The sequence below is a fragment of the Cornus florida genome, unplaced genomic scaffold (assembly GCF_030987335.1).
Source record: "Cornus florida cultivar Cherokee Brave unplaced genomic scaffold, ASM3098733v1 CherokeeBrave_3.0.0_Hap2_Chr10, whole genome shotgun sequence".
In the NCBI taxonomy this organism is placed as follows: domain Eukaryota; kingdom Viridiplantae; phylum Streptophyta; class Magnoliopsida; order Cornales; family Cornaceae; genus Cornus; species Cornus florida.
The window spans coordinates 78,526,672-78,552,345 of NW_026775580.1; the positions used below are offsets into that span (position 1 = coordinate 78,526,672).

At 34.0% G+C, this 25,674-nt stretch overlaps 3 protein-coding genes across 3 annotated transcripts; 1 reads left to right on the plus strand and 2 right to left on the minus strand.

Moving 5' to 3' along the window:
• The first annotated feature begins 1,263 nt into the window (after positions 1-1,263).
• LOC132278833 (wall-associated receptor kinase 2-like) lies at positions 1,264-4,213 on the plus strand. The gene is made up of 3 exons (XM_059780731.1): positions 1,264-2,319; positions 2,448-2,597; positions 2,783-4,213. Exons 1-3 carry the CDS (start codon positions 1,431-1,433, stop codon positions 3,355-3,357), a joined length of 1,614 nt encoding a protein of 537 aa, XP_059636714.1. The 5' UTR covers positions 1,264-1,430; the 3' UTR covers positions 3,358-4,213.
• A 2,356-nt stretch (positions 4,214-6,569) lies between these two features.
• Positions 6,570-8,394, minus strand: LOC132278529 (protein VACUOLELESS GAMETOPHYTES-like). The gene is made up of 2 exons (XM_059780335.1): positions 7,896-8,394; positions 6,570-7,381 (listed from the first exon to the last, which is right to left on the minus strand). The coding sequence occupies exons 1-2, from the start codon at positions 8,272-8,274 to the stop codon at positions 6,888-6,890; spliced, it is 873 nt and encodes a 290-aa protein (XP_059636318.1). The 5' UTR covers positions 8,275-8,394; the 3' UTR covers positions 6,570-6,887.
• Positions 8,395-11,644: 3,250 nt separating this feature from the next.
• LOC132278604 (protein VACUOLELESS GAMETOPHYTES-like) lies at positions 11,645-13,729 on the minus strand. Its single transcript, XM_059780433.1, has 2 exons — positions 13,217-13,729; positions 11,645-12,351 (listed from the first exon to the last, which is right to left on the minus strand). Exons 1-2 carry the CDS (start codon positions 13,596-13,598, stop codon positions 11,882-11,884), a joined length of 852 nt encoding a protein of 283 aa, XP_059636416.1. The 5' UTR covers positions 13,599-13,729; the 3' UTR covers positions 11,645-11,881.
• Positions 13,730-25,674: the final 11,945 nt, after the last annotated feature.

A 25,674-nucleotide genomic window follows, 5' to 3' on the forward strand; every position in this document is an offset into this window, starting at 1 on the left:
AACTGTTGAATGGGCCACTGTTGGTCTGTCTGTTTATTGGCTGTTTGGGCCTTGTCATTTGGGCTTTATTGTATATTTTACTTATTAATATAACACTTTACCTTCCAAAAAAAAAAAAAAAAAATTACTATCAACTCTCAAGACCAACACAAATGCTAATTAAGGACGTAGATGGGAAGATGCTGAGAAAATATATAAATGTCCAACAAGTGTGCTTGGCAAGTCCCATGGCCTAGGCAAGACTTGAATAGTTAGTGAAGCCAAATTGTGGACTAGAATAGTCTAAGATTTGAATAGTTAGTGAAGCCAAATTCTGGACTAGAATAGTTTAACTTGACGGTGTCAATTGGTACTTGATTCATGCTTAGAAGAGCATTATTATTGGCTTCGCTTAGTTAGGGCCCCCCCCCCCCCCCCCCCCCCCCCCCCCCCCTTTTTTTTAATCTAAAGTTTTACTTATTTTTATGCAATTGGATTGGTCTTGCTTTAAGTTCGGATTCTCAATTCTAGTTTGAAGTTTGAAATTTGAAATTTTTTATTACATGGTCCCGACTAATCACAATATGTGAGTCATGTTATGATTGGCTTGGACCATTTTGTTTGTATGTCATATTATAATTGGCTGGAACTATGTAAATTTTTTTTTCAAAGTCACTAAGACTGGCCTATTATGAGTTTTAATTATAATAAGGGAGAGGAAACAGAATGAAAAGAGGGAGGTTGTGTACTGTGGAAGTATAAAGAGGATCATGCCAAAGCTATTCATGTTTTTACACCAATTAGTTAGGTGGAATCAAATTCAAAACTCAATGCATCAAATACTTAATCTAATATTGTAAACCAAATTTCAAAATTGTTATGAAAATGAAAATAAAAATTAATATTGGTAGTTGATATAATTAATACAAAGAGCATCCATAAATATCAATCTTTTCTGCACAAACCATCGTCATGTTATCATGTATGCGGAGTATGATGCATGGGTTGCCGTTGTTGACCACTTGCCTGCCACAGTAGTATATTCATTCTCGAAAAAAAAAAGAAAATAAGAAAAAAACAAAGGTAGTGGCTTAAAAAGAGGGACATGTCACTTCCCGTTTTCATTGTTACAGGTGACTGATTAAGCGTGTATTTATGAAATGGGCCCAATGGTACATTTTACATGCCATCTCCACAGCATATTTTGGAGTTTTCAAGAAAAAAAACTATCCACCATTAGATAATTCCATTAAAATTAAATTATTGCAAGATATAAGGCAATAGTACTATAAAGTATAAAAGTCATCCATTTTGGAGGATCGAGGAAATTAAGGAAGAAGCATTGACTAGGTCAGTCGTGTACATATAAGTAGTATTATATAAGAGAGGGAAGAGCTATTATAGCTGCAAAAGTAGAATTCATAATTTGAAAAAAAAAAGTGTGTGTAAAGATGAAACCTATCGTCCTGCAGCTGTGGTATGTTATCCTGATAGCATGGGCAGCCGCGTCGGCATCTGCGGGTACAGAAGAAGTAGCAGCGACATCAATGGCACTGCCGGGCTGCAAAGATAAATGCGGCAATGTAAGTGTCCCATACCCTTTTGGCATTGATGACTCTAAATGTTCCAAGAATGAAAGTTACTTGTTAAATTGCACGGTTGAGGCCTCCTTGGACTCTTCTCCTAGATTAATGATGGGTAACATTCAACTTATGAATATTTTTGTGGAGAATGGCACATCCATAGTCAACATATTCATGGCATACAATTGTTACAACAAGTCTACCAATAAAATGGATTTTTATGATCATGAAGTGAACTTGACTGGAGCACCATTCATGTTCTCAGCCACTGAAATCAAATTCACTGAAATCGGTTGCAACACATTGGCATTCATTGCGGACTCAGAGGGGACACGGTTTGGGAGCGGGTGTCTCTCCTTGTGCTCCCAGGACCTCCAAGAGGGTTCTTGTAATGGGGTTGGGTGCTGCCGTACCGAAATTCCCACGCGTCTCAAGACCTTAGAAATGAGTATTGCCCCAGTGAATGATACCTATGACCAAAGCTTCCGTCCCTGCAGCTACGCCTTCTTGGCCCACCAAAACTGGTCAGGTTACTGGAGCATAAATCTCTCTGATACCGCCCATGTCACAAGAGAGGCACCAGTGGTTCTTGACTGGGTTGTAGGAGACGAAACATGCCAATCGTTAGACCAATCCCCCTCCAAATCCGCCTGCGGCCCTAACAGTGATTGCCATGACTCCGTTAACGGCCCTGGATATCGCTGCATTTGCAAGTCAGGCTACCATGGAAACCCTTATCTTCCTGAGGGATGCCAAGGTGATCACTTCACTTTTATTGTTTTCAATTACTTTTCTTTATAAAGACTATCGAGTCTGCTTTTTCTCCTTAATTATTTTTATTTATAAATGAATTTGAGGGTTTTAACTTGGATCAGTTTGTAACAGATATTAACGAATGCGAAAATCAGAATGAATATCATTGTGAAGGAAAATGTGACAACATTCCAGGGAATTACACTTGTCATTGCCCGCTCGGCATGTATGGCAATGGCAAAGTGGCTTGCAAGGGCTTTCGTATTACTACTATCGTTGGCGGTAACTTACTTCCTCACATTTCTTGTATTATCTTTTTAAAACCTCTTCATTATTTCCCCAGTCGTATACAACATGAAATAATAATAATAGTCATCAAAGTAATTCTAGCTTGATACCCTTGCATTATCGGTATTCTGTTTTACCACAAAATTTGATAGATTTTAACCCATTCTCATGGATTGCAGTTTGTGCAGCAGGCGTGACTCTTGTGGTACTCTTTATTTTTCTATGGATGGAGTTAAGGAGAAGAAACAAAATGAAATATTTTCGAAAAAATGGAGGTTTGTTGTTAAAGCATCAAAGGGTTAGGATCTTCAGAGAAGCAGAGCTGGAGAGGGCAACCAACAATTATGATGCTCCTCGACTTCTTGGCCAAGGAGGCTCTGCTACAGTCTACAAAGGAGTTCTAGAAGACAATTCAGTAGTGGCCATCAAAAAGCCCAAGGAGACCGAGAGAACTCAAAATAAGCACCTTCCGCTCGAGGTAATAACCGAGCAATTTCAACACGAAATTAACATTCTTTTTCAGGTAAACCACATAAATGTTGTGAAACTCTTGGGCTTGTGTTTGGAGACCAAAATCCCACTGCTGGTTTATGAGTTTGTCTCAAATGGATCACTCTATGACCACATCCATGTCAAGCGCTCTACAACCTTAAGATCATGGGTAAATTGTCTAAAGATCGCTGCAGAAAGTGCGCTGGCACTGGACTACTTGCACTCATTAGCCGACCCCCCGGTCATTCACGGAGATGTTTAGTCCATGAACATACTTCTGGATGACAAATTCACTGCAAAAGTTGCAGATTTTGGAACTTCTGTACTAATTTCATTGGATCAAAGTGTTGAAACCAAAATAAATGGCACGCCTGGGTATATGGATCCAGAGTATTTAAATACTGGTATTTTGACGGTCAAGAGCGATGTTTATAGCTTTGGGGTTGTCCTAATGGAGCTTTTAACGGGACAGAAACCAGTCTCGAATCAAAGGTCTGGGGAGAAGGCCAACTTCATTCAGTACTTCATTAACTCGGTAAAACAAAAAAAATTATCTCAGGTTCTGAGCTTTGGAGAAGATGATTCAGGGGAAATGGATCAGATATAAGCAGTTGCTGAGCCGGCTCGGAGATGTCTCAATAGAAGTGGCATGAGACGGCCTACAATGAAGGAAGTGGCTGAAAAGCTGCTGTCGCTTAAAAAACGTAAGAACTTTGGAGCTAAGGAGAGAGGGGAAGAGATGGAGAGCTTGCTAGGAGGTGAAATATTGAATTATGCCAATGAAGAAAATGATACGATGTTTTACACGAGCACAGAAGTGCTTCACATGACAGCATTAGACATTGAACGAAAATGATCTGCAGGCCAACATTTGGATTCACTTCTATAGTTTCCTTGTGCCATATCTATATTGTACTTAGGTAGTGTTAAACTGTTTTGATTGTGTCTTTTATCAGTATGATCATTGTTTGATATAGGTATTGCCATCTTTATTTAAATCTGCACTTCTATATATTCAGTGATATGTATGAAAACATGGCGCACAATGATCGAGTGTTATGAAGTAAGGATGTGTATTATACATACTTATTTTGTTTTAATGTACAATTGTTCCGTCCTATGCCGGCTCTTATTATTCAAATAATTAATTTAATGTTATATGGTGAGACTATTATGTTACCAAGATTTGAGAGCATTGGAATCAAATTGTAAGATTACTATAGCAGCTGGCTTTTTTGACGCTTGAATTAATTCAAACTGCCTCTGGCTTCAAAAGAAATTTATAGCAAGCAGACGTACCGTACAGATATTCATTCTAACTTGATATATATACATAGCCAAACTGTCTAACTTGGGAGTTTGGATTTCGATAAGCAATAATTTGAACTCTTTCCTGTTTGTGGATATCTTTATCCTACCACACTGCACCCTTGTGTAGATAATAGGTCAGTAATGGTAATTAAGCATTGGAGTTGCTTAATGGCTACCACCTATCCTCTCTCTCTCTCTCTCTCCCTTTCTCTTTGTCATAGCCATGGACGTCTTCAATTCAATCATATCTCACACTATCTCAATGAACCCCTTCAAGCACCATTGGAGATGTAATTTTTTTTTCTATCACCCACCCGTCCTTTGCAGATGACCTAATAGATCTTATTTTCACATGGAGACTTGCAATCTATATCCACTCTCAAGAGGGCTATTGATCTATTCTCAGATCGAGTTCTCTGGTCTGACAATCAATAGGCTAAAAGCTCAACTGGGAAGAAAATGATACCATGTTCTACACCAAATCGGAAGCTCCTTACATGACAGCATTAGACATTGGACAATTATGATATGGTGGTGGTGTCTGATCAAGGGTGGCAACCAACAACTGGATTCACTTCTGTAGTTTCCTTGTCTCCTTATCTAGCTTTGTGTGTACTCATGATGGTAGTGTTGAAACCGTTTTGCATGAAAAATGTGTAACAGTTAATTATGTATAGTTTTATTTGCTTGTGAATAGTATTATATATAAAAACACTGTCTTTTCATACATACTTTGTTTGGTGTAATATATTTTGAACAGGGCGGATCCAGAAAGTTTCGTTTGGGGACAAAACTTATAGAATGATTTGAGTTTTAAAATCATTAGAAATTATAAAATATTTTCTCTTCAAATTAAATATCCTAACATATATTTTTAATATAAAAGAAGATCTAAGATAAGATTGCTTTTAGATTTAAAAAAAAAAAAAAGATTTATTGCTGCAAATGGACAAAATATATATCCTTATATCTCCAATCAAGTATAACTTGTACCCAAAAAATAAATAAAAAGGAGCAATAGAAAGTTGTGCTCAATGATATTCTAAAGAATAAAAATCATTTATTTATGAATCAAAATTGAAATTCATAACAATTTCTCTCTCAATGTTGGAAACTAAATAATCTTTAAGAAATTCATTGAACATCTTGTTATGAAACTGGATTTTAAAAATTTTCACTCTTTATTGTGAAAATTGAAAGAGTTAAAGCAAGTCAAATCAATTGATTAATTAAATGGTAGATCTTACTCCTCTTTATAATTTTCATTGTTTGGATTGTCCCACTTTTAGTTGGGCCTCATTTTGGGGCATCCCTGTACATGTGTATTGATATGCAATGTGTATTCCATGGGTTTTTGAGTGGGCCAAATATTTAAACAATAAATTTTATATGCAATGGGTTTTTGCGTGGGCCAAATTTCATTTTCGTTTGTATAAACAATGGGTATTTGGATGGTCCATAAGTTATATGGGTTTTAATGGGCCATCCTGTACATTTTCACTAAGTTGCCAAAATTTGATAGACTTGGGGTCCACTTAGTGAGATTGTAGAAAATTTTGGAACGGGCCCATGGCCCTCCCCAGTGTGCTTGCGTTTTCCTTTTGCTAAAAGTTGAAAGCTTGATTTTTTTGGATAGGTGGTACTCTTAAAAGAAACAAGTTTTCTGCTTTACGTTACAGAACAATCCCAAATGATATCACAAATATATATATATATATATATATATATATAAATCTGGATTCACTTAATATTATTACACATGAATAACATCTTGAACGGAGAATCGTAAATAAGGATGTTATCAAATTTTATTTAATTTTATGTACTTTGGTGCTTGATTATAAATGTTTAATTTTATTATCGAAATTCAAATATCATAGTTGTCGCTCGTTTGGCATGCGCTTTGTTTTAGGTGTTTTGTTTTTTTTTGTTAAAAGAGAAACAGTGTTTTTGCTATAGGAATGTTTGGGAAAAAAATTAGAAGTATGTTTGGGAACGACGTTTTATTGTGAAAATGTTGGAAACAAAAATATGAACAATTATGATTTTGGGTCATGAACAGTTGTCAAAATAAGAAAAAATAATTTTTTGGTGTTTTGGTTTTGAGCCACTGTTCACGAAGTGTTTTAGCACTGTGTAAAATAAAATAAGACTGCACCAAACATACTTTTGTTGTCAAAATTGACACTGTAGTAGCCCTAAAACAAAACTGCAGGAACAAAACCCATGCCAAACAGATACAATTTTTTTCTTACACAAAGATTATATATAACAGATACAGACACTTACATACATATACAATATATAAACAATATGGTTAAACCTCGCACACCATTTTTCCATATTTTCATCAATCAGCATCATCTTCTCCTGCTCGTAGCTAAGAAACCATGTTCAGCTATAAACATGCAGTAACAATCAACAATAGAAATGTAATATGTTAAGATCCAAAGTCTCCAAACTTAATCACAATCGCATAATTCATCCTAACCTTGTTCTAGTACCGCGTCGATCTCTTGTAACAACACTTTGCACTAAAGCCTCCCCAACACTTTCTCCAATGCCGTCAATAAGCCCTCCAATGAATCCAACAACAACATTAGTTGCAAGACGAGCCGCCATCCCAAACATGCTCGAAGACGGCGTCTCAGCTGTTTCGTTGATTCCGTTGTCTCGAAGCCCATTGATCATGTTCTTGGCACAAGCTGCGTGGAGATTGTAATCACAAACTGTGCAGTGGTACACTCGACCCGACCTCTTCCTCTTGCACTCACCACATGCAAAACCAGACTCACCGTTTGATGGTGCCATTGCAGGTAAGAGTTTCAAGGTGTGTGGATGATACTTCTTAAAGTTCTTTTCAGTTGAAAGCATAGCACAGCAAGGGTGCATCTGGAAACTGCAGGCGTTGCACCGGAATGTAAACCCCCTGGTGGGCTTGCCACAAACATCACATCTTGGCCCCATAAGTCCACCTTTAACCAATTACTACGTAAATTAGTACAAAGCCTGATTATTATTACATCTTGATGACACAAATGCTTAAAAATGGTCCCTTTTGTAACATCATTTATATATGATAATTCTAAACTTACAAAAGAATTGTTTGTTAACATGTATCAAATCGTACTCAAAAGAAGGTTAGACCGTAAGGTTTTGAATTCAAGTCTCATTACCTAGACAATATATGATCGATCATAAAACATTTACATGGTTCAAGTTTTTAGAGGAGGTGATTATTAATATCAGTAAGGTATCACAAAAATTATAGGCCTTCTTGATTCATTGTCCTATGAAAGTTCAATTTAAAGAAGAAAAAAAAAAAAAAATTTATTTCTCTTAAAACAGTTTTCTGTTTTCTGGATTCGAAACTATTTTTTGAGTGACAAACCAAGCAAGTCTTATATATCTAAAGCAAAAGGGTATTTGGATTGCTTTCTTTGGGAGAAATATAAAAAGTTTGATAGAAAAAAATACCAAATACGTTACCTGGTTTAGATTTAGAATGGAAGAGCAGTTGGTGTTGGCCATGGAGGGGGTGATTCTTGAGAGCTGGAGGAGATAAGGCACAGAAGTCATGCAGCCGAAAGTCACATTGTTGACATCTAAACCTCCTGCCGGCACCACGCTCCTTGCAGCCGGAGCACGTAAAGGGGTCCCTGGACTCAAATTCTTCTAGGGAATGAGGGTGACTCGAGTGAAATATTTCCTCTCCCTTAGTGGGTGGAGGAGAGGAAGGGAATTCAACTGAATTAAAGGGCTTCTTTGGGAGATATGTTTCTGAATAAGGAAGTGAGGTCTGGAGTTCCATTGAAGGAGTCCTTTTCAGGACAAATGTTCCCGACTTTCTCAGGGGTTTTGTGTTCATGGTTGGCTCTCTCTCTCTCTCTCTCTCTCTCTCTCTGATTCCTAACTCTGAATTGGTGGTGGCACTGCAATTTGCAAACTGGGAATATTATTTATGTTGGAAAAGCTGGCACTGTTTTGAGGCCACGCAGAAAGAGGATGCCAGTAAGACCCTTGATAGATTTGCATGTGCTTGTCTTACTTGTAAGAAAATGAAATAAAATCTAGAATAGTTATGATTAAAAATGAAATAAATTCATTATTTATTATTCTTATATGACAGTTTCAAATTATCATTATACATGTGTTTTGTGTTTTCACTGAATTAATTAATATGATAGATACCACTACTAGCTTGATGCAAAAATTGGACAATCATATATATGAAAATACTTGTTTAAATTTATGTATATAGAAATCACTTTGAACAAATAAATATTCATTTCCCACATTTTAGGACAGTTTAATTCTGCTAATACGGTATTTCTAAAATATGTGAAACGAATATAAACCTCACTTTGTGTTGTTATTTGTTCGAAGTGAATTCTACAACTTTGCTATAATCAGTATGAAAAGTGCATAACACTACATTAAAGGAAAATAATATAATGATAATATATTTGTACCGATTGATGTTATAAATACTTAAAATAAAATAATATAATTTTTTCTTGTTAAACTCTATTCATTGGAATTGTATAAAAAACCAATTGATTTTTACATCATTGCAAATCATATGATCCAACATGTGATTGCACTATCATGAATACTAGTATTTTACCTCTTTTGGCACAACACATCGAATGATCCAACATGTGATTGATCAACCACTGTCATGAATTAATACTAATGTTTTACCTTAATTTTACTGATGCACATGAATATTTTTAATTAAGAGCCAAAGGAAGGAATATATTTTTATATCCAAATACTTTTTACTAGATTTAAGCAAACAAAAGAATAAAGAAAGAATAAAACTGAAGTTGGAGCTCACAGGAGGAGGTAGTTTCACACGCCATTACTTGCTCAAAAGTCAAGGTTTTATATGCCTTTTCCTTTATTTGATTATAGCCAATTAATTCCTTTGTTGTGATAAATACTTCAGAATTCAAGTTTGTTTTCTAACCAAGTTCTTATTTTTATGCTTCATAAAGTGTGTGACACGAATCCACATCTTTTGGGAGGATTATTATTCGATTTAAAGATGTGGAAACCAAAGAAATTGTTGCACCCCTTGTTTTGGGGTTAAAAGTACTCTAAGATTCATGATAGATTAACTTAATTAATCTCTAGCTATTTCTCTGTTATTAGTTGTAAAGCAATTTACACAAACCAATATATATATATATATATATATATATATATATATATAAATAATGATGTGACTTTTTTGACTTGGGGTCTTAATTTGATGCCCAATTATTGGTTGTGTATTTCAAGTGATTCCCATTACTAGTACTTTCTTGCCATACCATTTACACCAATACATGTAACCCAAAAGAAAGTGGCAAAAAGATGAGGAGAGATTCGATTAAAACTTCTTTTAGCCATACAACTAATTCTGTAAACAGTGCTGATTAAGATTATCGGTATGGTGCTAATTAAGATTATACATTTCTTGGTACTATAAATAACTTGAGTGGTATATTCTTCACCTTCTAAGTTTGAAAGAGGAGACCAGACACTGAAGTAAGCATGATGCTATAAATTTTATAAATAAATCAGTCTAGTATAAGGTCAAATATGAGGAAGGCAAAAAAAAAAAAAAAACAAGAACATGCAACACAAAATTAATGTGGTTCATGATAATCATCATCTATGATAAACAAAGCCCAAAGGTTGCATGTTTTGTATTCCTTTCTCTTCATTTTCACTATGACCGGCGTCTCAAAAACTTTTAAGAGCTCTCTCTTAATTTGACATGTTTACCAAAAATAGTGAATGAAATCATAATATTATCACATTGCTCCTATTTAATTAATATAATTCAAATGTGACAGTTCAATATACAAGTTTAACTAAAGAGTGTGATTTATTGTAAATTAATTTTAATATTTCGTAAAGTTTCCTTTCAAATTCTCAGGTCCTCCCAAAATTTGTACATAATTTTTTTTTTCTTAAACCATTCCCTTTATTTATTTGTTTTCAAGTGTGGGGAGTAGGACACGTCAATATCAGTTGTTGGGCCCATTGATTATCTTAATGGACCAGGAGACTACTGACCAATTATCTGTCTCCTTCAACCTATTGAAAATGTTGCAGGGTACGTACTTTTAGAGCATTTTTATTAGGTTTTTCGGATTTGTCATATCAATATTTTTTTATAAACATATTAATATTTTTATAGTATATTTTAAAGTCTTTAAATTTTAGTTATCGCATGTACTTCAATAGTGCATTTTTGCTCTACAAAAATATTAATATTTTAAAAATTCAAAAAAAAAGTTTTTGTGCTAATAGGTATATTTTAAAAAGTAAATTTTTTTAAAAAAAAACCACTTTTCTTTATTTTTTTAAACTTTTTTTGCCCAAAAAAGCCTTTAAGGCACTGTTTGGCTTAAGGGTTCTTTGGTTCAATTATTTTGAGGGGAAAAAAAAAGAGGAAAAAAAAAAGAGACAAAGAGAAGCCAAAAATCTATTTTTTTTTCTCCTTTTTTTTTTTTTTTTTCCAGGCAAACATGCCCTTAGGAACAGTGTTCTGGGCTAAAATACTGTTTGGGCCCGAATTAAAAAAATAAAAGAAAATTAATGCTGGCCCGCATGGCATGCCCGTGAATCACCAAAGGGGTTGCTTCTTTCAGCGATCCATTCCCCGACCCAATGGGTGGGGCCTTATTTTTGGCAAGTCCATTGGAAGAGTCTAATTGCGAAATTTGGCCCAAAATCGTTGGATTTTGGACCATTGGACTTGCTCTTAGAGTTTAAACTATATAACTTCAATTACAATTAAAATTAGTATAGGAGCTGAGTGGTGATTCTTAGCTTTTCCATTGTTTTAAACAACTTGTTTTTATGTATTTCGTACTTGTATTTATATCTTTCACTTGGGAAGCCTAGGTGGATCTGATTTGAAAATTTAGATGGAACCATGAAAATCCGAGGTTTCCTTTAGATGACTAGTGGTATTCTTAGAAGAAAGAAGTTTTCAAATATTATCAATTTTTTTCGATAAAGAAAATTTATTATGGATTCACTTAATATATATTGTTAAACATGAATTTCATTTTGAAAGGAGAATTGTAAGACGGGGTCTTATCATATTTAATTTGATTTCATACATGGGTACTTGACTTAAATGTTTAATTTTATCACTTAAATTCAAAGACCATATCAAACTACAGAATTGTCTATTCCAAATTTTCGTACTATATGTCATTAAAAATTGGGTATCATTTTTCTTACGGAAATTAACATTATATAACAGATACAAACACTTTCATATGCAATATATAACAATAGGGTTAAACCTAGCACACCATCATTATTCCATATTCAGCATCGATCGTCTTCTTCTGCTGGTAGCTAAGAAACCATCTTCAGCTATAAACAGTAATACAATCAACAATAGAAATGTAGTATGTTAAGATCCAAAGTCTCCAAACCTTTATTACGTACAATTGCATATATATTCATTCCACCCTTCTTCTACTACCGCCTCTATCTTTTGCAACACTTTGAATTAAAGCTTGTCCAAGGCCTTCTCCAATGCCCTCAATGAATCCCACAACAACATGAGATGCGATTCGAGCCGCGATCCCAAGCATGCTCGACGACTCAGCTGGGACCTTGATTCCATAGGCTTGAAGCCCATTAATCATGTTCTTGGCACAAACTGCATGGAGATGGTAATCACAAACTGTGCAGTGGTACACTCGACCCGATCTCTTCCTCTTGCACTCACCACAAGCAAAACCAGACTCACCATTTGATAGTGTGGTTGCAGATAAGAGCCTCAAGGTGTGTGGATGAGACATAAAGTTCATTTCCGTCGAAAGCATAGCACAGCAAGGATGCATCTGGAAACTGCAGGCGTTGCATCGGAATGTAAATCCCCTTGTGGCCTTGCCACAAACATCACATTTCGGCCACATAATTCCACCTTTAACAAATAATTATGTAAATCAGTACAAAGCCAGATTATACTTCTTGATGATACAAATACTTGGAAAGTCAGGGAGGGAATTATTGAAGAAACCATAGTCTTATGATCAGAATGGTGAATGCACTCAAAGGGATCAAATTTTAGCTTATGGTGCCATTACAGCTGATACATACATCCTTTATGATTTAAAACTTATAAAAGAATTGTTTGTTTGCATGTACCAAAACTCAAAAGAAGGTAAGAAAGTAAGGTACTGAATTTAAATCTAAATTACCTAAACAATTGTCACGACTCACCTCAACTCATGTAATTATTGTCTGCTTTACACACTTTTATCTAGGTGTTCATGATTTATCAAAAGTGTCATACACATATAAAAACCAGAAACTTCTCCCCAGGTGATTGTAACATCATAATAATATATGATCATAAAACATTTACAAGGTTTGAGTTTTTGGAGGAGTTGGATTGTTAAAATCAATAAGGGACGTAGCACAAAAATTATATATATCTAAAGCAAAAGGGGTATTGGGTTGGTTTGTTTATAATTTTTTTGAGAAGGAGTAGTAAACCCCACCGATTTTTAATGCTTGAACCATGATATGAAATGAGTTGATAAATTAAGCATATATAGATCAATATAACCTAAGGTAAGATCTTATTATTATTATGCATATAATATAGTATGTCATTGGACAACCACCGTGTCTATATATGTTCTTTCCCATAGAAAGTGTGTATCCACTTAACAGAGCGACCCTCTTTGGACTGTAAAGAGGGAAAGAAACAAAAAACAAAAAAAATTCTTTGAGAGAAATATAAATTTAAAGTTTGAGGGAATTAAAAATACCAAATAATTTACCTGGTTTAGATTTAGAATGGAAGATGAGCAGTTGGTGATGTCCATGGAGGGGATGGTTCTTGAGAGATGGAGGAGATAAGGCACAGAAGTCATGCAGCTGAAAGTCACATTGTTGGCATGCGAATCTCCTGCCGGCACCACGCTCCTTGCAGCCGGAGCACGTAAAGGGGTCCGGGGTTTTAACTTCTTCCAGGGAATGAGGGTGACTGGAGTGAAGTATTTCCTCTCCCTGGTTGGGTGGAGGAGAGGAAGGGAATTCAATTGAATTAAAGGGCTTCTTGGGGACATATGTTTCTGAATAAGGAAGTGAGGTCTGGAGTTCCATTGAAGGAGTCTTTTTTAGGAGAAATGATCCCGACTTTCTCAGGGGTTTTGTGTTCATGGTTGGCACACTCTCTCTCTCTCTCTGTCTCTGTGTGTGTGTGTGTGTGATTCCTAACTCTGAATTGGTGGTGGTGCAATTTGCAAACTAGGAATATTATTTATGTTGGAAAAGTTGGCACTGTTTTGAAGCCACCCAGAAAGAGGTGTGCTTGTTTTACTTTTAAAAATAGGAAAGAAAATCTAGAATAGTTACAAATAAAAACGAAATGAAATCATTATTTATCATTCTTATATGCCAGATCGAAATATCATGATACATGTGTTTGTGTTTCCACTAAATTAATTTATACGGTAGATAACCACTACTTTATGCAATTCTAGAATTTGGGCAAATCATATATGAAAACATTTGTTTAAATTTATGTATATAGAAAATTACTTTGACAAATAATATCAAAAAGTAAAGTTTATATTCCATTGACAATGTCTAATACATTTTCCTAAGAGAAACCAATATATAAACCTCACTTTTCAAATACATTGTCCTATCTGAAATGAATATAAATCTCACTTGGTGGTATTATTTGTTCAAATTGATTCCTACAATTTTGTTATGGCTAATGTGAACATTCTGCTAATACATTGTCCTAAAATATGTGAGACAATATAAACCTTAAATCACTGTGAACAGGCATCACACATAAAAATATCTATCTATAAACACTTGAGATAAGAGAAAATGGGAATATTTTCACCTTTGTTGGACTTTAGTTATTCATTGAAATTGCATCAAAAATCGATCTTTAGTTATTTTATATGATTGCTCCACGTCAAAGTACCCAACATATGATCCCACTGTAATGAATACTAATATTTTACCTCTTTAGGCACAACACATCGAATGATCCAACATGTGATTGATCAACCACTCTCATGAATTCTAATATTTTACCTTAATTTTACTGGATGATGCATGCATATTTTTAATTAAGAGCAAAGGAAGGAATATATTTTTATGTCCAAAGACTTTTTTACTAGCTTTATGGTTTATAAATGTGCCTTGTTAAGCAAACAAGAGAATAAAGTAAGAATAAAACGGAAGTTGGAGCACACACCATTACTTCCTCAAAAGTCAAGGTTTTATATGCCTTTTCCTTTATTTGATTGTGGCCGATTAATTATTTTGATGTGATAAATACTTCCGAATTCAAGTTTGTTTTCCATCCAAGTTCTACCTTTTATGGTTCATAAAGTGTGTGACCCGAATCCACGTCTTTTGGGAGGATTATTATTCGATTTAAAGTGGAAACCAAAGAAATTGATGCACCACTTTTTTTTGGGTTAAAAGTCCTTTAGATTCATGATATATTAAAGGATTATATATATATGTGGTGTGCTAGTGACTAATATATATTATTTGATAAAGTTAAAACTTATAGTTTCGAAAAAATAAAAATATGAAAAAATACTGTTTACTCTAACTGAGATGTATCGCTTTTAGACACGTATATAGTTATATATCACTTTTTGTGTATTTAATTACCATTTTTTGTGTTGCACAAAAAAGTGGTACCTCATGCACAAAAAGTGATACATATATAATAAAAGTGGTACTTCTATATCCAAAATAAAAGTGGTAACTGATCTAAAAATAGTAGTATCTCTGTGCACAAAAAGTAATACCTATATGCCTTAAAGTGATACTTCAATGAGAGGTAAACAATGTTTTTTTTACGTCCACGTCAATATTATTAGCACCATTTATACGTAATAATCTCATATTTTCTGTTATTAGTTGTAAAGTAGTTTACTCTAACTGAGATATATCACTTTTAGACAAGTATATACCACTTTTTGTGCGTTTAACTACCACTTTTTGTGTTGCACAAAAAAGTGATACCTCATGCACAAAAAGTGATACATATATAATAAAAGTGGTACCTCTATATCCAAAATAAAAGTGGTAACTGATCTAAAAATAGTAGTATCTCAGTGCACAAAAAGTAATATTTATATGCCTAAAAATGATACCTCAATGAGAAGTAAACAATGTTTTTTTACGTTAACGTCAATATTTTGGTTAATTTTATTTTTTTTTAAACTATAAAATTTTGACCCTACCAAATAATAAATATAAACCATTAGCACTATTTATACATAATAATCTCGTATTCTCTTACATTAGTTGTAAAGTAATTTACACAAAACAATATATATATATATACAGTGATGCGACTTTTTTCAATCTCTTGACTTGGGGTCACTGATGCCCAATCATTTGGCGTGTATTTCAAGTGATTCCCATGACTAAGTACTTTCTGGCCATACCATTTACACCAAGAGATGTACACAAATGAAAGTGGGATTTAAACCCTTTCATCAATATAACTAAATCAGTAAACATTATTTAGAGATGAATTTTTTTTGTTTACTTCCTTTGTCCTAAAAAAAAAAGGTTATGGGTTTTTTTTTTTTTTTTTTTTCAAAATAGTTATCACTTTTCTTTTTATTACAATATATTTTACATATTTTTATACTTCTTGGATTTTAAAATTTCAAGTTTAAATATTCAAAATTAAAAAAAATAAATTAGTAATTTTTTAATTAGATAAGACGTGTCTCATATGTCTCCTTGAAAATTCTTGTTGTCCAAAAACATCTGCATTAGAATAGAGAAAGTATTATTCAGCCTCATTATGGACTTTATGCATTTTTCAGTCGCTCTTCACTTTGAAGTAAATGAAACCAGCTTTGGCAAGTGGGATTGAGATCAAATTCAACAAGGCCACCCACTAATTTTAAGTGTCTTCTTACAACACTACAACATTTGACCGCATCAATCATTTCACTTTAAATGTCAACCATGATTTTTCAGTTACCCTTTTCGGATAAGTGTCAAATATGAAATTAATGTTGTAAATAAAAATAATATTTTTTTAATTTTTAAACTTGAGTGTATATATTGTTTACCTTCCAAAGAGGAAACACAGCACTTAAGTGGGCAATGATGCTGTAAATTTTATAAATAAATCTATCCGGTGTAGTTTATTGGAAAACAAAATAAAAAGACTTTGGTCCATGATGTTGCTTGTCGGGCTAATAGTCGCGGCCTTCTAATTAGGCCATCCATTGGGTATTACATGAGAAATGAATCCGGCCCAGACGGTTAATTATTTTTGAAATATAAATCAGGCCCAAAATGTAAAAAGACGTACAGAAGACAACTTTTAGGCCCATTCTAATTTGAAAAGAACAGCCTACTGACATTGCTCACACCGTCGAACCTACACCAAGAACAGGATTTCGATTTTGCTTTTAATCATTTCCTTTATTTATTTGTGTTTTGACGGTGAAGAGATTAAGAACACATCGTTATCAGTTGTTGGGTCCATTGATTATGTTAACGACCAGGAGACTAATGCCCAATTCTTTGTATTAAAAATGTTGAAGGGTACGTCCTTTTAGAGTGGAACAATTTGCAACATTTTCAATATTTCAAACAACAAATTCATTGCATCAACAACATTCACTAGCTTTGGTCCACTTTAACATATTCAGGCGACTACAAGTCTTTCTCACTAAATACATTCGATGGTTAGTGAAATCTCTTTATAGCATTGGACACAACTTGTAATGAAGCTGATTCGATTAAGAGCTTATTGGTGGATGTACCAATAATAGATAAGTCTTTACCAGCTATATCCCCATACATTGTGATTGTAAAGCTATTATAGATAATGTAAAACAATTTCATACAAATAAAAAGATGAATAGACATGTACAAGTCAGATATAAATCTGTAAGGAACTTATTAAATAAAAATATTATTTCATTGGATTAAGTTAAATTTGAAAAGAATATCGCCGATCAATTGACCAAGGACCTATTTATGAGTGCAATCCTAGACTTGTTGAGGGAGGTGGGCATAAGCCTATAGGGGAGTCACCTATGGAGGTAACCCAACATTTGTGATTGGAGATCTCGGGAAGAAGGTTCAATGGGTAGAAACAATCCACATTATGTGACTCATCTTAGCACTATCTTGAGGAGACACTTTTCTGCTCATCCTTATGGCATTAGTGCTAAGTAATGTAACATTAGGAAGGGTATTGACCTTGAATGAGTCCGAGGCAGCCATTTCTGCGAGGTACAAGTCATATGTACCCTTGGAGGACTCACCTAAGTGAGAGTCGTTGTGAGGCCACAACCGTGAGAATTATGCTATTCTTTATTAACTCTCATGAGAATCAACATACAGGTGCATGCCCATTAATAGTGCTAACCCACAAAACCAAATCAATCATCAATACTATGTGTGTGATATGTTGAAGTTTGGTTAAAAATGTTTGAGTTCAAGACATAGTTCACTCTAAACCTTCAAATGGAAACTATTAGCACTAACTGTAGGTTCAAACCCGGAAGGTTCCGACACCTTTTACATGGTATAAAGTTGTCCAAGTTTTTTTTTTTTTTTTTTTTAAATTTTAATTTTATTTATTTATTTATTTATTATTATGATTAATATTTTTTTTAAAGAGGTTTAGAAACCTTGTAGGGGATTGTTAATATATTATAAAGATTTCCTAAACCTCTTTGAATGGTTCCACTCTGGAATCCTTTTAATAGAGATTTTTAAGACGGAGACTTTCAACATTGCAATTTGTAATGATTATTTCTCTCAACGTTCTAGCATATATTTCTCACACTTTATTTATGTGATGACCCTGCTTTTTCAAGCCAGTGCGTCATGTGATGACCCGTAAGATGACCCAAAACGGATCCAGTATGCGGAAGCGAAAACAGAAATAAGGTCTCTAGGAATATACGACATCCTTAAGACGCCAAGGTGACCTTCCATGAAGTCACAGAACTTAAAAGAATCAAATGCGAAAGTTAAGATTATAAAATGAGGAGGGTACTTGACCAGGGGTAAAATGGTCTTTTCAAACAAAACTGGATCCAACTGAGCAAACCATTAGATAGAAAAGGAAAAATTAATAAATCTAAAATCAAAAATCACTTGATTCAAAATCCGGATGAAAAAAATATGAAACTCCAAAGTTTCATAAAATTAGATTTTTGGGTTTCAACTCAGTGCGGCAAGGGTATTTGACAAGGGTTAAAATAGTTTTTCAGATAGAATTGAATGCAACAATGCATACCATTGGATAGATAATGAAAAATTAATAAACTTAGATTCAAAAATCACTTGATTCGAAATCCGGACAAAGAAGATATGAAATTTCAAAGTTTCATAAAATTAGACTTTCCAGGTTTCAAATCTGTACAGAGCCTGCACATATTTTTAGATTTCAAATGGGGTTTTGAGGGCTTAAACAATATTTTTTTAAAAATTGTTGGGAAGAAATACCCTTCTAAAATCATGTTTTCCACATGACAATATCAAGAGAAGTTTTTATTTTTCAAGTGAAATATCCGAAATGCCTCTTATATCAGAATTTTTTTCAAAAAACCTATAAAAAAGGAGCACACCAGATTTTCCAGATCTGCGAGCTGTTTTCGGAATCAAAATGATTTTTTTTTTTTTTTTTTTTTTTTTTTTTTTTTTTTTTTTTGTAAAAACACAAAGAAGAAATCCCTCCTTAAAATCACATTTTCTATGTGACCATGTCAAGGCCGGAACTTATTTTTCAAAGCAATAGTCCCAAAATGCCCTTAGATCAAATTTTGCAAAAGAAATGAAAAATGAGTCCAAAGGTTTCATGAGATGTTCTGTGCCAAAGTGAACATACACGCAAACGTAATACAAGTATTCAGACGTGCTAGGATGGTCCACGACCTCGAAATACACCCGATGCAAAATACGAGCTATCCGAACCTCTAAAATGAGAAAAATCACCTTTAAAAGATAAACATGAAACCTACAACACCCATTTCATGCAAATGTGATGTTGTGTGAAAAGTGAACATACATGTAAGTGTAATATACATATTTACATATGTTCTAATGGCCTTTGGCCTCAATACAAGTCGTTTGCAAAAATTCACATGTTAAACCTCAAATTTGCCTAAAAATGACTTTTAAAAGAAAATTTGAGACTAAAAATTAGTAAATTGTGTCAAAAGACGGTTTGGCTCTTGGCCACACTTCATACATAAATAAAGGAACCTTATGAATGTCCCTTACCACATTTCCCACACCTATGCAAATGTAGTCAAGTTAAAGCATGCTATTTTTCCATTTTTCAATAATATCACTTGGAAGTAAAGGTACTCAGAATACAAATAAAGAGTACTTGGCCTATGTACTCATTACACACATGTCAAATACATCTCAAAAGGTGCACTTAAGTGCACATTACATACTTAGAACAAAATATACAAGTTTAAACATTATAAACCAAAAACAGTATTTAATGCTAATAATTGCATGAATTAAATACTTTAAGTCTACAAAACATTCAAGGCATAAGATGAATCTCAAATCATGAATTCATGTACCTGAAACAAGTCGCATTCAGCGAGGTGAGTAACTTGTATTACTCGTATGGAATGAGTATATATAAACCTAACGTTTTACATTATCATCTCATTAATGTGAGACAATATATAAGATTCATACTACCTAACGTCTATGTCAAAAGTGAGACTCGGGGATCATCCTAAGTTACTTTAAAACATTTCTAGCATAAACCACAATATTTATGCAAGTGAACAACATAGGAGCATACGGTAAAGCGCAATAAGACATAGGTTATCTAAGTTATCAACTTGAAATCTAAAGTGCATAAACAACGAAATATTACACTTTAGTAAAAGTAGAACTTCTAATACAATACATCAAGACATAGATTATCAAAGTTAACAACTTGAAATCTAAAATGCGGAAATAACAAGTTAAAACAATTTAGTGCTACTAACTTGTAATGAAAAACAAAATCAACAAGTGTTCATGCTACCTAACCTCTATGTTGTAAGGTATATTAAAACATCATTTTGAGCTACACTAGCAATTGAAATGAAAAGCAAGGTGTGCAAGTATACTAAGCACACGTAATCTATATCAAATTGAAATGTCATACACCACATCACAAGTTATAAATAATCCATATTGAACAATTTGAAATTGAATGCGAAATCAAGTAATGGTGGAAAGACAAAGACATACGGTTCCAATGACCAAGCAACTGATCTCGGGTTACTAGCCCTCAAGGTGCTACCTAGTGCGCACTAAATCCGGAATAAAACCATGATATTAGTGTTTTTGGGTTACTAGCCCTCAGAGTACCACCCACTACACACTATATGTTGTAGGGGGACCACTTATCCCCCGTACTAAAGCCATACCCTAGTTTTATCAAATTCCAATGTCTGCGTAAGCTTTCCTAAAATCAACAAGTTGTGCATCAAAGTATAATACATATACACAATACACTAGTCAAGTACAATACACAAATAAGTCAAGTAAAACACACAATATTTATCCTATATTTTCAAGCTACAATGTCACATGACATGTCAAATATATAATGTGTATGTAAACGAGTTAAAGTTATAACTTCTACTGATGGAACGCTATAATGTAATCATACAACACGTGCCAAATTTATAAGTTCAAAATGAAAACAACATCAATGCCTAATTAACTCAATGGAAGCATGTGAATGAAATTTAATTTAATTAAATAATTAAATTCTCAAGATTACCAAGTAACTCCAAATATTCTAAAAATGATATAACTCGAAGGTCATGGCAAAGCCTAGTTTAATATCACATTTCAAGTTACTTCTACTAAAATTACAATTAGGTAAATTAAACTTCATACAATAAAACAATTAAATAAAGTTCTCCACACTAATTCAAAAATTCTCATTTTCATATATGTTAATGAATATATTAAGACTTATTTAATATCACATTGCAAGTTCATTCCATACTAGGTACAACCATATAAATTAGATTTCATACAAAGAAAATAATTAAATAAAAGTCTCAAAACCAACTCGAATATTCTCAATTTAATGTATATGATAAAACATGCCAAGTTCATCAACAATATCAAGTTAAAAATCCAATTAGGTGAGTAAGACACTTAAAATAAAATTAATTAACATAATTAATTAATTTTCTCTATATTTTAAAACAATTCCAAATATTTTCAAATTCATATATATTAAAGAATATACCAAGGCCTAATTTAATATAACATTACAAGTTGATGAATTAAATCTTATACAAAGAAAATTATTAAATTAAATTTTAGATAAAATACATAGGCATGCAAACAAGTTATATAAGCTTATAAAACAATTATATAAACCTAAGACATCGTCTAACTCACTTTGAGATGAAATCTCAAATCTCCGCCGAAAAGAAACCGTTCCGAATCCGACGATACTTCTAGGTTATGTTGGGGACAACGAGGGAAACAACAATCACTTTTGAAGCACCATGAAAATCCAAACCCGAACTCAAAAATGGTCGGAATCGGCTTCTAATAAGGGGGAAAGGACCCCCTCACCAAGGCCTACGATAAATGTTAAGGCACTAAGAATAAACAAGGTGGCAGTCCAAGGCTGCCATGGATGGCCAGCCAAAGAGGAAGGAAGAAGAAGAAGAAAAAATTGACATTTTCTTATTCCACCCCATATTTATAGAAAACCCTAAAAGAGCCCTGAACAAGCCCTGCCGAGTCCGAAAAAGTGGAATCTGCGCAGACGAGCTTAAACGGTAAAACACCGTTAACGAAAAAGAACCAAAATGAAAAAAAAAAATGAACAAAAGTCATGGCGTCGAAAACCGAGTCTGTGCAGGAAAATATACTCCGAACAAGTTCGGCGGCAAATAGGGCCGAAAACTCTAAAACTGGAAAAAACGACCGTGAGGAAATCCTAAAAGTACACGACTTGGCGAAATGTGAAAATGAATTACGTACGAGGATCCAGGCTGAAAACGAGACATTTTGCAATAACTTTCATTAATTACACAATGGCCCATCTAAGAAAGGATAACTGCAAAATTGACCCATAATATTTTCTTAAAACCCCAAATCAAAATATCTCCAAAAAATATTTATGAAAAACACCCAAAAAAAAATCAATACTTCTTAAAAATCATTTCATTCACGCCCCTGCAAGAGAAAGAAACATTCGACGAGCTTTTCTTTGAACACGAAAAGTGAGGTTGTGCCAACAAAGTGACAAATGGTAAAAAGATGAAAAGTGAATAATGTCGAAAAAATGAAAACGTTGAAATGACTCGATCCTTTAAGAAAGTTGTCAATCCAAAGAGAGAGTCTCGAAAACCATTCTCGAGCACTCGAGATGACACTAAATAACGAGAAACCAAACTCAGAAAAGAAAAGTCAACGGAAAAAATTTATCCGTAAATTTCTGAGAAAAATGAGATAAAGAAAAATGACTGGGTCATAATAGTTTACTATCATTGTACTCGTAAGCTATATATAGGAGTTCAGTAATTCAGAGAAAGATAAAACAACACAACAAACTATTCCCTTAGTTTTCTTCCTTCCTCACCAACCATTATTATAATCCTTTGTTTTTGGGCAACTGATCCACAACTTACATATATTCTTCCTTTCAACTTGTTGATAAAGGAGTCACTGACTATCATCGATTTGGGTTGTATCTTGGAACTGTCATAGCCATCACCGCCTGCACGTAAGGAGGAGATAGTAGTTTTAGAATAGTGTGTCCCAACACGTGCCTCACTATATCCTAAGCCAGAGCTTTCTTTTACCTTCTTAGATATATTTGTATTAGAAGAATAAATTTTGTTGTTCACTAATATTTATTTGAATTTCTATTAATATGCGTTACATTAGTGTTTGAGTTATTTGAATATTTGTTTATTATTATTATATTATTAGTTCTAATGCATCAATCATATAACTCTATTATACCACTTTTATATGCAATATATATATAATAATAGCTAACTTCTAACCATAGAAAACCGGAAAAGAACAAAGCTAAGTAGCTAACAAACTATCATTTTAAGAATTTTTCAATTTACATTATTTGAGAAACCACTTTGCGTCTAAGTATAGGACTGCCAAAATAATAAAATAAAATAAAATAAAATAATTTTTTCAAAACACAAACTATAAATTGTTGAAGTGCTAAGAAATTACTTTTTTGCAACTCTCCGATAAATAATTAATGAAGAATTGTGATACAAAATTTGAAAAGCAAATGTATTATACTGTATCGAGGTGAGCAACGAATGACATCACCCCCACTTGCATAAAACTATTGGTTACATCCGAATACTTTAATTTTTCATTAGTGAATCTCAAGTTCTACAATAATTTTTGCATAAGATATAAAACAATTCTTTTAAAAAAAAAAAAAATAGTTTTAAGGCATATGAAACCCAAATTTATGAGTTATGCTATCGTTGATCAAATGATTGGATAAAAACCGAAAAATAATAGAAACACAATAAATCCCCAATTAGATCGAGTGAGGAAAGAAAAGAGTTGGAAGGAGAACTCTACTGGTTCAGATCTAAGACTAGAGAGGTAGAAATCTAGCCGATGGAAACGAAGAAAAATAAAAGATATGAAAGAAGAGATTGAGTCAGCTTGATTTGATGATAATTTGTGTTTATGAATCTCTTGGGACAACAAACATTGATGGTTGAAGAGAATAGACGTGGTCATGGTAGTAATAATCTTTCAAATGGTAGGAGGAGGTGCTGCGGTGGAGGCAACGCACCGATGGAGGAAATGTAGAGAGTGGGAGGAGAGAGAAGTGGGGAATTAGGAATTTAGGAATCGCTATTAGTGAGGGTAATAAAGTCGTTCACATGATAAAATATTTTTATTACTCCGTAATATGATATTAATGTGATATAACGGTATAAAGGACATTTTATCATTTTGATTAGGGTTATATGCTCTCACACGCCCCAGGTCTGATATTATTGCCCTCATATTAAACCTTAGCCAAAATTTCTCAAACACCCTCTTTTCAAAGTATGAGAAAATTAATTTTGCTATTGTACCCTTAACTTTATTTTACTCTTAAACTTGGTCAAATATTACCCTTCAACTCTTGAGCTCCTTCTCTTCATCGACAGTAACCCCCATCCCATCACCAACGCTGCTACCACTAACGCCACTGAAACCATCGATCCCATGAGCATCAACACCATAACTGCCGCGAGTACGGGCACCTCTACTATATCCATTAACACAACAAAACCTCCAAAACCATCAAAGACCTAATACTCCATATAAACTCAAAACCATCTTCCATCCAAACTATCTTCCCCACCGGCGAGCTTCATTTAGATCTACCATTTCTGACGAATACAGAGAGCTTCGCTTTGATCAACAATCCTAGTGAGCATTGCGCAGATCCAACCGCAACGACGACCCACCATATATTGTTACCGTGGTGTGCTGCACCACCATCGCAATCGTATTGTGGCCGTGGAACACACTACTGTCGCGAACCTATCTTCCCTCACCACAATATCGTTGTGACCGTGGCCGTGGCGAGCCTCGATCAGACACAAAACGTGATGCTGTGTCCAGGAGGAGCAGGACTTCAAATGTGTCACCTATGGACGATTCCAATGGGTTTGACGGCGAAATGGGTTTCTTTTACTGGTGCAAATTTCGTTGTGGTAAGTGGAGAAATGGCGAGGGACAACAATTTTATGAGTTTTCATTGTGGTTATGGTAGTTTTCATGATCGTTCCATATTACCAGCACCAAAACCAACACTCCATGTGAACGGCTTCAGTCTGGGTAGCTCTACCCTCTCTCATATCCCTCTCAACTCTAACCACCCTATAAGGGTATATTGGGAGGCTTGGTTCAGTTGTTCTTCTAATTAACTATGTATATATGAATAAAGAATAACAAAAACACCCATTTTGATTTCTAAAATAAATTGATTCAGTAATTAATTTATCATGTTCAATGCCATACTCTTTCTCAATTGTGTTTGTTATTAGGCATTTTGCTTCCAATTAATTATTGCCACCTTTATTGGTCAATGAAATCAAAACGTAGTGAGAGAAACATAACCGGAAAAGAGCACAGTGAGAACAAGATCCATTCTCGGCAACGATAGTGAATGACAAAAACTCAACCGATAATGCACAAATGACATGCTCAGACAACGTGGCTTTCGTCCTCG

Excerpts from the sequence above, each read along its gene's own strand:
- LOC132278833 (XM_059780731.1), top strand. The coding sequence starts at position 1,431 with ATGAAACCTATCGTCCTGCAGCTGTGGTATGTTATCCTGATAGCATGG. Across the intron at positions 2,320-2,447 it reads TCTTCCTGAGGGATGCCAAG|ATATTAACGAATGCGAAAAT; the intron begins GTGATCACTTCA and ends AGTTTGTAACAG. Across the intron at positions 2,598-2,782 it reads TATTACTACTATCGTTGGCG|TTTGTGCAGCAGGCGTGACT; the intron begins GTAACTTACTTC and ends CATGGATTGCAG.
- LOC132278604 (XM_059780433.1), bottom strand. The coding sequence starts at position 13,598 with ATGAACACAAAACCCCTGAGAAAGTCGGGATCATTTCTCCTAAAAAAG. Across the intron at positions 12,352-13,216 it reads CCATTCTAAATCTAAACCAG|GTGGAATTATGTGGCCGAAA; the intron begins GTAAATTATTTG and ends TATTTGTTAAAG.
- LOC132278529 (XM_059780335.1), bottom strand. The coding sequence starts at position 8,274 with ATGAACACAAAACCCCTGAGAAAGTCGGGAACATTTGTCCTGAAAAGG. Across the intron at positions 7,382-7,895 it reads CCATTCTAAATCTAAACCAG|GTGGACTTATGGGGCCAAGA; the intron begins GTAACGTATTTG and ends AATTGGTTAAAG.